Here is a 12,929-nt window from a genome sequence, read left to right as displayed (position 1 = left end):
TGCTTGTATTCTATTAAAGCATAATCTTTGCCATAAAGAATATACATAAAACTCGCTACTAAAAGAAGCATTCGCTTTACCATTTCTTGTTACGGCATAAAATATTACCACCAAGAAACATGCTTACTCTATAATATTAGCATTATATAACCTCGTATATATATATATATATATATATCTAAGAAAAAAAGTTTTAATCCTTTATTTACATTATTTATCTCATAATTCTTTTTATCCACTATTCATATTTCAGAATGAAACAACCAATTATATAAATGAATTTAATATATAGTTTAATATAGTGTTAACAAATTTTATCTTATATTTTAATTAATTCTCAAACTATTTGAAACCTAATTCACGTACATATAATTGAAACAAATAAGAGCACTCGTCACGTACCTCCGAATAAATTGTTAACTTAATTAGAGAGTGCCCCACGCTGGTCGTTGCCCCATTCCGTCTTACGGAATCTAATATTTTATAAAAAGGAAATGTCTTAAAGAATAAACTATTCACAGTTATTTTCACTATATTTCTCTTATTAAGTAGCAAGGAGGTGAAAGATACAAGCTGAAATGATGTCAGTTTTATTTTTTACATTAAAAGTTTTAGTTAAAGACAAACGAGAAGGGATAATGTTCATTAATAAATGTATATATGCTAGCGATTAAATATTGTTTCGAAATATCAAATTGTGTTTATTAATTCTAAACTTTCGAAAAAATAGAAACGTTCGAGGCTCAAGAAACGATAATTGTCTTTGAATAGAATCAAACAAAAAAATTACGTTTATCATATCAAATGTAACCTTATATCAATGTTTTACGTTCTCAGTAAGATATACATAAATAATTATTATCAGTTATTATTTAGTTCTTGTTTAATTGTTTTATTCCTTCTCATAGGATGTTCGTCGCAGACTCTCAGAATATTCCCAATGCAAAAGCAGCAGACTGTAGCTGTTGGCAAGTCGGTAGTGCTGACATGCCAGGCAGACGCTCCAGATCCCGCACTTGTTACGCAACCACAGTGGAGAGACCCTAAAGGATTGATTATAAACGAGGCTGCGTGAGTGTTTTAAATATACGTACATATATACATGTATTTTAAAATTACTTTTGAGCAATTTACTTGGATAGGTTAAAAAATTATAATATGAACGCATTTGTATGAACTTTTTAAGTTTTATGTAAAAATAAATAATATTTAAGCATGTCAAATGATCTGTAGATTATTATGTGACAAATACATCAGTCTTAGTTCAATATTGGTAGTTTTAGTATAGGTGTTTTTAAATAATTTTTTTAACAGAGCTGGGACACGACCTGAAATTTATACGGAACCAATGCCGGCAAAACAGCTTCAATTGCTGTACATATCCTCCATAACTACTGCAATGGCGGGCAATTACACCTGCGAAGCTGCATACACCAATATGCCTCTCAGCGCGAGCGTTGTTTTGGACACTTTCGGTATTATTTTAGCATATTAATTATCAATTTGTATAAGAGACTGTTTTGTTCGGTAAAATTTATGTTTTTTGACTAAATTATCTTAAATTTCAGTCGCAATCACATGGAATAATGCTAATGAGAACCAATATGCGACCAAGGGTAAGGATTTTAAAGTCATGTGCGAAGTCACTGCTGAACCAGCTCCATCTGTAGATTGGTTTAAAGAAGGCACTCCTGTGAGTAAAATAATATAAAAAGTTGAATAATTTTTCTTTAAGAACATTCTAGAACATTGAATTTATTTTTTAGATTATGACTGGCGATCGATATGTCATTCATGCAAATGGGTTGTTGATTAAAAGTGTTGAAGAAAGCGACGATGGCACATATACTTGTCGCGCTGTTGTCATTCAAACTGGTGAATTAGCAGAGAGAAATATTAAACTTGAGGTATGCATTACAGTATAAAAAGAAATAGACAGAAATATTGTAGATAAAAAGCAATGACATTCAAAGTCAAGAATATGTGAAAAAAATATTACTTTAATTTTAGGTGTACACAGCTCCTGAAATGGAAGAAAGAGAACATAGAGTTGAAATTAAAGAAGGTGAATCTGCTGCGATTACTTGCAAAGCGAGAGGGAAACCACCACCGACTTATTCCTGGATTAAAGCTTCCACTCGTGAGGTAAGATTTAATGAAGAATTTAAAATCACATATCTTACACTAATAACATGGTGATTAATGAATACTTATTTTTCAGAATTTGGCAACAACCTCCCGTTTCAGCGTGAACGAAAATACTGGATTGTTAACTTTCGATAGGGTAGAAGCTGGTGATTATGGCAAATATATCTGTAGTGCTGTGAACCAAGCTGGTCACAATGAAACAGAAATCGAGGTAGAAGTGCTCGTTAAACCGAAAATATTCGAGTTACTCAATACAACTGCAGCAGAGAATACTGAGGGAAGATTGGAGTGTAAGGCGTCAGGACGCCCGGCTCCTCGTATAAGTTTTAGGAAACTTAGCAATAATGATAGATTTTTGAATGGACCTAATGATGATGGAAGGTAAAACTCTACATTTTTCATTGAAATACATAGTTGTAAAGTATCGATTTTGACATTTTTTGTCTTGAAAAGGATAACCATCGAAACCAGCAGTCGTCAGACAGGCGATCAAATGCAATCAACTGCTTTAATGTCAATTTCGCGGCTCAACAGAACCGATGATGGACTTTATGAATGCGTTGCTGAAAACGAAGGTTAGTAACGATATTAGTTAATTTTAAATACTCTAAATGTTCTTCCGAAAAAAGTAATAACTTTGTATTTTAGGCGGAGAAGCAAGGAAAAATGGCCATCTCACAGTTCAATTCAGACCATCATTGGCCCATATGTCAAACGTACCTATTTGGAGTTGGAATGCACAACCCGTTAATATAAGTTGTATTGCAGAAAGTATACCCAATGCCACTATTAAATGGAAGTGAGTAAATCAAAGTCGAGTTACAGTTTCCTTTACTATGTCATATCTATCATGCGTTACTTGTTCTAGATTCCACGATTATGATCTTGTTGAATCGCCTCACGTCAAGATTTACGGTTCAGGGCCTATCAGTTATGTGACTATAACACCAATCGACCGAAGTCTATATGGCGTATATAAATGTATTGCCACAAATACTCTAGGTGAAGCAGAACATCCTATACATTTCAGAGAAGCATTTGCACCCGGAATCGTCACACAGGTTTACAGAATCATATTTTTTTATATGAAATCATCATTTTTGAAAAATATATATTACTTAATAATTTATAAATCCTATCTATCAAGTCGTTAATGTTTAAATATGTGAATAATCCTTACAATATAAATATGAGGGTCTATATAGAATATAGATTATCTAATATATTTGTGTTTCATCGGATTTATTTACAGGCAAGACAAGAAACAATAACCGCGACATCGGTTTCATTCAATATCGTGGGCCCGGCCGAAGAAATGGGACCGCCAATATCGGCTTACACAACCCAATACAAAGAAAACGGAAATTTCGATTGGAATTACGCGATGAATCGAACGTGGTCCGTCAATTCACCGTATATCGTTGAGAATTTGAAACCTATGTTTACATACGACTTTAGATTCGCGGCCGTTAACCAAGTCGGTGTAGGCCAATGGGGTTCTCCGATTACAGTTATCATGCCCAGAAGGTATAATAGTTAACATGAAATTTAAAAATATATTATTTTTACAAATGGACTTATATATTATGGTATATTTTATATTAATTTAGATCACCACCGGAACAACCAAAGTGGAGAGAGGCAATAAGTTCGGAATCATTAATCCATGGTAAATACGCTGACAAATATGAATTGCAATGGCGAGTGCCTGCCCATAACGGAGAGCCGATTGATATGTATGAGATCAGTTATTGCCCAGTAAGTATGACACTTAGTAATAAAAAATTATCGTGTATTATGTATTTGGTCGCCACATGTTCTGTGAAGTTATCAAAATATCTATAACACCTATCTGTAACTCCTAAAAATCAATTATATCTGTAACTCCTAAAAATCAATTTTTAATAACCAGGTTCTTAAAGTGAGCGGCGAATGGCGTGTATCGGACGAGTCGAACTGCGTTACGGAGGAACTGAAGTCGTATGACGCAATAAGTTATGAGATCCGCAACCTTCATCCGGACACTCGTTACAGGATGCACGTCCGCGCTCACAACGTCCTGGGTTACTCGGTTCCAGCTCAACTTTACGTTCAAACCGCGCTCGGTGAGTACGATAACACGCTACGCGCCGGTTTCTACGACGTTTACACCGCACCAGAACCGCACTCGTCTGCGTGCAGATTCAAACCATACATTTTAATTTCTATCATCCTTTGTTCATTGTTTTATTTTTAGATTTTTATGTATATTTTATTCACAATTTTTGTGTTATTATGTACATTGAATAGGTATATTATTTCCAACCTCCGCGCTGGTTACGACTATGTGCATGCACTAAAACCGGATTATTGTGCGTGACGATTTAAACAGTTTATTTTAATTCCTTTTATCAACAGTTCCTTAATTTGTATTAATAAAATACCAACGTTTGCTTCATTTAATTATATACATTGAATAGCCATTATATTCATCCATAAACCCTGTTGGTTTAACACTACATTAAAATATTATTCCTTTTATTTTTAATTTTTAACATCCTTTGTTCATACACTCAAGTTTAGAAATTTACCTTTGTTTCATTTATATTACTTTATCCATTTGACATTAATTTTCTCCACACTCTACGATTGATTTTAAATAATATACGAGGATAAACATCGCACCAGTATAACATTCATTTACGCGAAAAATTAAACCGTTCGTCTTAATTTTGCTTATCGTGTATGTGTGATATATTTTTAGACTTATGTTGTACGTTAATTTAAAATTATATAATTTTTTACATCCTAATACCCATTCATTGTATTTTTTTCGTTTTTTTTTTACTTTGTATTTAAATGAAATCTAAGTTTTTTTGCGTTTAATGTAACAGTTATGGAGTCTTGCCTGAATAAATTAATTTTATGAATGGTCACCATGTTGTGTTATGGCAGTAAGTTCGATTAATCTTTTTTTTATTTTAAATATTTTTTTATTTTAATTTTATTCACTATTTAAATTTCTTTTCGGTTGAAATTACAATTGACAAATATGTTATTATCTGTTTGTTCCAATCAATTAGTCTTTAGGTTTAAGTCTTTCAGTTTATTTCTCTCGCATGTGTTTTATGTACCACCTATAATTTTGTCTTCTATCCATCGGCTAAACATATAGTTTCGAAAAAACCATTTATCTTGAGTTCGAGTTATTTAATTTTAATGGTAAGTTTCATTGCTTATAATTTTATTACGTTTCATTTATAAATGTAGATACATAACGATTGTATATTATTTATATACGCTATGTCATTATGAATATTTATGCATTTAAATATATTTTTAGGTAACCCAAGTGGAAGTACAAGTATTTTCAAATACGCTCGCACTAATATGGACGTCTTTATTACACTAGTTGCATTATATGTCTATATATAAATTTTGTCATATTAGAAAATAATAATCAATTAAAAAAATTATAAGTCCAAAGATGACTGTTATTTAGGGATTTATGTGATAATATTTGTTGATGTATCGATAGGTATAACACTTCGACATAAAAAAGTCATCATAAAATGATATAAACTCCTAACTAATTTAGATATTCTGAATTTAAATATCAATAAAATTCCCACTAGATTAGATATTAATTACATTATGGTGTTAAATTAAAAATATTATATCGAATTGGCACTTGAATATACACTGCCAGGATTTAATATTTTACGTTGTTATATGATAAGTTATCACGTGGTAGAATAAGGTCTGTGTAAGAATTTTTGATGACTGTTTTATTCGTTTATAGTGACTTGCTAAATAATTTTTATGTAAATCTAAATATTGTCCAGTGAAGCTATTGAACGAGAATGGTTGATAATGTAATTGCCGACCTGTCAAGAGAATTTAAAATATAAACTGTAGCTAGTTAGAAATTCTTAAGTGTCAAATTTTAATTGTGACGAGGGAGGAATGACCAATGTGGAAAAAAAAATAAATATTGGTAAAATAAATTACTTTTGTGATTTCAATTTTAATAATATAATATACGAAGCTGTATCACAGATTTATATAAGTAATGTCTTTATTATGTAACATATCTGAATCACTGAAACAGTTTCGTAAATTTTATCACCTACCTTAAAAATAATTTTATACTCTTTAACAACGACCAATATCTTTATCATATATACCATTAAGAAAACTGTCAAGATGCTTTTCAAGACTCCCTTAATTCCCTTTGAATGATTTTGACAAGTGTGTTTGTTCCCTGATCGAATATGGGTAAATATATTTTTATTAATAATAATAATAATAATGTTATATAGAATAATCCTGCTATATCCTTTGGAATGAACTAATTACTTGCATGTCCTTCTCGATGCTAGATATGTGTACCCTATTCACTGATAATGTTCAACTTATGCCATTAGCATGGTCTCGACATATTACTATACAACATTCCTAATAAATTCACATTACACTAGAAAGTCCCTCTAGTTTAGTCGTGTTTAGTTAAATTAATATATATTTTTCATTGTTTCGTAGATTTTTATATAAATCGTTTAATTATTTTTATATATCCTTGGCATGAATAGTGCTATTTTGGTGTTAAAGAATATTTGTCATAGGACAATAAGGGTTTATTAGGTTTACGGAAAATTTTTGAGTAATTTTAAGTAGCGCTAATGATAATTATTTGCAGTTTGAACAGTTATTTAGGAAGTGTCAGAATAACGTATAGACATCAGCTCTTGGTGATCAAATGTCGTGAAGTTATAATATTCAAACTGCAAGTAATATAACCCGGATATGTTCTCCATAGTAATAAGATTCCAGATGTCTGTAACGGTGATGGTTGTACGTCCATCGGATTTACTATATATATTCTACTATGTCATATTTACCTAGATCGCCACATACGCTTATTATGAATACAGATTATTGTTATGGGGTTTGAAAAAGTTTATGTTGCGTCTCTACAAAATTATTTGGAATGTTTGCATCTTGACAGCTTTTCTCTCTTACTTTATTGTTAACTATAAGATTTGAGTTTATGCATCATTACTTCCGCTGCCAACATTCTATACCATTTCATTTCCATTCAAACCCCATTTCATTCAGATGGAGGGCTTTCATATTAAACAAATTTATTTAGATTAAGTCCTTGTTTTGTATTCTGCAAAATTTCTTTGGTGATTGGGTGCACGATTATGTCATTCTGAAAGCACTCCTATTCCACCAATAACGATTGTAATAAATGTTTCTAACAATTTATTCAAAATTTATAAAAACTCCTTTCAGAATTTAACACATTAAGCACTTGCAACGCATTTGTTACAATCTGTCATCTCTTAACATTCAGCTTCTTCGATATGATGCATAAAACTAATTGTTAAGAGCGGTCAATTATGATGTTTCCAAAAAATAATAATTTCTATATATATATAAATCCCTGAAATATGCATCTTAATTTACTGCTCTTTTTATATTTTTGCTTAAATAGTGTTTGAAATATTTACTTTTCAACAGGTGTGGAACGTTCTGGATTTGCGCCGCCTAAACTACTTTCAAGTGGAGCTATAATAGGAGTGGCTTTGGCTGGCGTTTTAATTTGCCTCATCATAGTGGATCTTCTACTGCTTTGCTTCCGAAGACAGGGCGTTATTGCAACAATATGTGGCAAACGAGTTAAGAAACACTCGGATGACGAAGCGAAGCTGGGAAGGTAAACTTTTATATTAGTTCAATGTACGATAATTTGTCTTCAGTGATAGTTATTTACATATATATGCATTATTGAGTCCTCGATCATCGACATCCCATTTCGTTGGATCACCTGTCCCTAAAGTCCCTGTTCCGTATAAAAGACTGTCGATGAGAGATGTTTCTGCCCGCTAGTCTGTACGGTTGGCGCTTCCCGCTCCCTTATTGCAGCACGAAGCCGCGTTCGCCGCCTTCCCCCGCGCCACTGCCGCCGCCCGTCAAGCTCGTGTCGACACCTACGTAAGGCAAAGCATGTTGTGTGATGCTTGGTCTGGCCTTGTATAGTAGGTTGATAGGGATGCTATGGTAATACGTATTTAATACGTGATCGTATCTGAAACAATCGAATTATTGGTATGACAGTTTCAATGAACTGGAAGCGAAATTGAATGGAACGGAAACAATAGTAAAACGCTATTATTTAAAACAATATTTTTATTTGGAATTTAATTTTTGTGCTGTAAACGGTTATCAAAGTTATAACTGCTCGAAACTGATTCCTATTGAAATAACTATTATTATTGTACTAACTATTTTTTTGCACGGCAAAAATAAGTAAACGACAAAGTACATAAAAATTTATCTTCATACCGTTATGAAATCAATGAATTATTATTTTTGGTATCCAGATCTGATATCATATTCATAGCATCCCTAATAAAAATGGCCAATATAAAAATGGTTGAAGAACGCTTACGCTGGACAGGCATTTGTAAATAAGTTCAGCGATAAGCTTTAAGCTGCTTCTGTAAATAAAGCATTGATTTGATTTTGTACATCTTGTAGTTTAGAAATTTATTATTTATGAAAGTTCTAGTTCATTTAATATCTTAGAAAAATATATTTTTGCAAAATAATCTTAAACGTTGTTAAATTAAAAGCCTTTGTCTTTGTAATGATATGTTAATTTATACGAAAATCTTTTGAGTTTTCTATGGAACATCTCTTACGACGTAATAAAAATGCTATAATAACATAAATCCCAATACTTAATTTTTGTTTGTTCCCGTTTGTATGTGTATTTGTATATATTAGTGTATATAATACGTATAACAAATAATAATTCTCTTTGCACACATACTAATAACATATGTATTGTTTTCCTCACGCTGCCACCGTCCGGTCACTTGTAGTTATATCCCAACTACTCCAGTGTAAGACAACCAAAGATATTATTGTGTTTGAAAATCGAAATTACGCTTTTTTACTATTATTTTTTTAACCGCTTAATACTTAGCTTACATTATGATTCAGAGCTCGTGGTACAGATTTCGTATGCATAGATTAGAAGCTGTTTACGAATTAAGCGAACTTGTACATTTACTGGTACACTATGGTGATTGAATTTGAGTATGCCATTAGTGGGGAAGTAAAAACTGTATTTGTTATTCACAGAGATGAAAAGGAACCTCTTAAAGAGACTGGAGAAGACGCCATCAAAAGAAACTCATCGGTAGAATTCGATGGACGTAGAGTATACGCCACCAGTGGAACAATTATTGGCAAAAACTCCGCAGTTTAAAGAAGTTTCTCGAATCACTTTTGAAAATTTTACTTAATAAGACAGAATAATATTTTTGTTCTTGAATGCGAAGATAATACGAGTATGTGCTTGTGTATTTGTGATATGCGATCAGTATTCGTAAACGCCAAAAGACGAAAATATATCCTTATATAATTAAGTGCGTATCGGCTTATCGCGTCTTGCTATTATTAAAATTATTGAATAAATTGTGAAAAGTGAAATACTGCAATTGATATACAAAACATTACTAAAAAGAATCACCGGAAAATAAATTAAATACTATATCGATATTCTTAAAAATCTATTTCGAAAAGTTATGAATCGTGGTTCCAGGAGATTTGAGGTTCTGTCATGAGGGTATAGAATAGATTGTATATATCATTTATAGCATAGTCACAAATATGTAGAAGTTTTAAGTCACACCAGTCATTTCCTCTCTGTAGTCTTTTAGCTACGACACTTAAATCTGATATTGATTAGTTTACTTTAAGGTATTTTAAGTTTATTTTTTACATTCATATAATATTTTTTGAATAAAAATACTATGCGATACAGTTCTTTATAGTTAAAAAGTTTTAGACGCTTAATATTATATATTTTAAAGTGAACAAATATCTCTCGTATATATTTGGTCTATGATAATAAGTATTACACACATCATATGCACTAATCATTCATATATATATAAACGATGTAAATAATTTATAATATTGTAAATAGTTCAACGTATTTTAGTTGGCAGATATGCATTTGTTAGATGCTTTAGATATAAAAAAAAAATATTTAACAAGATCTCTTCAATTTTCTTAACGTTTTATTTAGGGATACATGATTTAATGTAAGTCTATTATATTCAATGAAAACCTCCAAGAGAACAGCGGTTACTATTAAGCTAGGTAAGTTTTGTGTTTAACAAAATAATATCTGAACCATCAAAATGTAGTACCATAGACAGTTTCAAATATCGTTATGGTAACTCCAATATCAGTCGCTTTCAGCCTGCTAAAATAGACGGCCGGATTATCGGGCTGATAAAATATAAGATTTGATGTATGCATCATCGACAGTTTTGTTACAGTGAAGTGTAGTGAAGTGAAGTAAGATTCAATACTATAAGATGGCTGGTTTTCTGTTAGTCTATCTCTATGTTTTGTACGTCTCAATATTAAATTTTGTATATTGTAAGTTGTTTCGTGTTAATGTGAAATCATGAATGCACTTACTGTATTATTTATGTATCTTTCATAAAACTAGATTCGCTTTAATGTCACATTTTACTTTAAATGTTCCTTCGGAAATTTACTACTTAATTAATGTTTATACATTAACTTTTTTACACTGAGTCCATCAGACCATTGCGTTTTTTGGACACGATATATATTATATATACCTAAATCAAGCTTTATAGTTATATTCTCGTAATGTATGCTTGAGATTACAAAAAGATTGTAAGGCGCATTTTATAAAATAAATGTCTTTTGATATAAAATATACATTATTTTATTTTAATCCCACGAGTTCCCACGGCCTGTCGAAACAGTTGCAATGAAGTAAAATGTACTCTTGATGCGGCCAAGTCCCATTTGCAGTAAAAGTTAAATACTACAAATGCACGTTTTTTGTAAAGGTTATTATTAAAGCTTTTCGCACGATTAATTACACTTTATATAAAATAACAGTTTGGTAGTTTTTTTATTATTATTTATTTAAAAAACGTTTTGAGTATATTTTGCACATAATTTTTGATTTTGAAATTCGATGTGTTTGCTTTTGTGTTAAAAAAAAAAATTTTTAATATCGTCAATGCTTTTCGCACTGTGTAATACTAATAGTGCTTTATATTCCTTTTTGTTATAGAAATTAATGTAAATTATTTTCTATCGAGATTAGAATTAGATACAAGCAAGAATCTTATTGATTGAGTTTTTAAAAAAAGTTTGTTAGAAATTATTTACGTCTAATATAGTTTTGAAGCCGCAATTACAATAAAAACATCGATTTATTCTCGTTAACTGAACAAAAAGCGATACAAAGTACTCTTTTTAATCGCGGCTCCTATTGCATTCTAATCTCTTAGGGGCTGCGCGTGAGCAGACGGGCCCCTATTAGTAACAATAGCGCATTGTTGGGCAACAACACTTACTCACTTAATGACATTGGTGATGTACTATTAACTATATCGATAAAAAAATATACCACATAGCACAAAAGCAATTAAACTTTTCTATATTGTATATAATAATACTATGTAAAAATAATTTATAAATTATGTATATTAAAAGTAAGTGTAATGACTTCTAGTCTTTCTTTACAGGTGGACATGTAAAATAAAACTGTATTTTCAGATCCGCCATTTATTTTGTCACTTTCATCTTTACTTTTTATGAATACGGTACCAAAAATTAAATGGTAAGCTAACAAAACTGAGATTAAATAATAAGCGCTAGTTAAATCTGCAAATATATTTTTATTTTGATTGTAACTATATTTCCGTAACTGTATGCTTGTGCAAGTTGGAATATGAATAATTAATTCTATCGATATTCAAAGCAATCCTAGCTTATAAAATCTGCATCACTTGTCACACAAATAGGGTAGTCAATCGCTGCGGTTTAATATATTTCGGGGGACGGACAACACAACCCTACGTAATTTATATTTTTCACTACGAACTACGTGCCATATCTCATGGTTAGCGTGAAAAATGATGAAACCGTTATGAAACTAAAACACGTTACCGCGTATCATGTAGATTGAATAAAGAGATAGATTTTAACGGATTTTCATTTTCTATAACCATTATTCTGTCAACCAGAAATATTGTCTGTTGTAGAATTAATGGGTGCCCCATAATTTATAGCCGAGTTTTTTCGCTATATAGGTACAAGTTCAAATCAAAAGGAGTAATAGCAAACTGAAAATGTTATTAAGTATACTCAGTATTATCGTTTATAACTATTGATATATTAATAGACATAAAAAAAAGAAAACTGTTTGTTTTTAGTAACTGTTAGCTATGGCAACCTTATTAGTGGTAAAAAATAAAATAAAATTATAAGCCAGACTCCACTTCGGTTCGATATTGAAGCAGAACAAAAAAGCATAGAGAATAACATATTTCAACAGCCTGTTTTGAAACATGCCCAAACTAATTCTGTACTACCGACCCTTATTGGTTATGGTGCCCAACAATTAGGGTTCGACACGCGCATGAGATTACGTCTGCTCCCTTTTAAATAATTACCTTGAAGCAGATGACAGGGATTACTGCGCCCTTTAATATACTATGAAATAAAATGTGGATAATATACGATCAAACGTATGGGTCAGAACGGTTAATTTGCCGTTTACACGTATCAATTACAAATGTTTATTTCAACACTGGGCTTACAATTTTTTTCATAGCTAATTATATAAGATTTCTAATCATATTTTAGTTATTTATTTTGATAAATTCGTAAAACTTCTTACGTATACCTTAATACCTTTATATAAGACATCCTAATAATAAAATTAT

General features: G+C 31.2%; 1 protein-coding gene across 3 annotated transcripts in view; it reads left to right on the top strand.

The window, feature by feature from the left end:
• Positions 1-10,903, top strand: part of LOC116770984 (fasciclin-2) — a 60,607-nt gene extending 49,704 nt beyond the window's left edge. Inside the window, exons 2-16 of one of the 3 annotated variants that reach the window (XM_032662646.2) lie at positions 909-1,071; positions 1,315-1,475; positions 1,569-1,693; positions 1,767-1,907; positions 2,011-2,145; positions 2,222-2,529; positions 2,602-2,723; positions 2,797-2,947; positions 3,017-3,209; positions 3,401-3,675; positions 3,759-3,906; positions 4,061-4,253; positions 7,654-7,849; positions 8,023-8,127; positions 9,283-10,903. In XM_032662646.2, coding sequence (XP_032518537.2) covers positions 909-1,071; positions 1,315-1,475; positions 1,569-1,693; positions 1,767-1,907; positions 2,011-2,145; positions 2,222-2,529; positions 2,602-2,723; positions 2,797-2,947; positions 3,017-3,209; positions 3,401-3,675; positions 3,759-3,906; positions 4,061-4,253; positions 7,654-7,849; positions 8,023-8,127; positions 9,283-9,409 — 2,543 coding nt within the window. In that variant the 3' untranslated portion in view covers positions 9,410-10,903. Of the gene's footprint in view, positions 1-908; positions 1,072-1,314; positions 1,476-1,568; positions 1,694-1,766; positions 1,908-2,010; positions 2,146-2,221; positions 2,530-2,601; positions 2,724-2,796; positions 2,948-3,016; positions 3,210-3,400; positions 3,676-3,758; positions 3,907-4,060; positions 4,254-5,470; positions 6,138-7,653; positions 7,850-8,022; positions 8,128-9,282 lie in introns of those variants that run through there. The other 2 variants (XM_032662648.2, XM_032662649.2) reach the window with 2 other exon arrangements.
• Positions 10,904-12,929: the final 2,026 nt, after the last annotated feature.

Source organism: Danaus plexippus, chromosome 7 (genome assembly GCF_018135715.1).
Source record: "Danaus plexippus chromosome 7, MEX_DaPlex, whole genome shotgun sequence".
In the NCBI taxonomy this organism is placed as follows: Eukaryota; Metazoa; Arthropoda; class Insecta; order Lepidoptera; family Nymphalidae; genus Danaus; species Danaus plexippus.
This window is presented reverse-complemented; position numbering and strand designations above follow the sequence as displayed.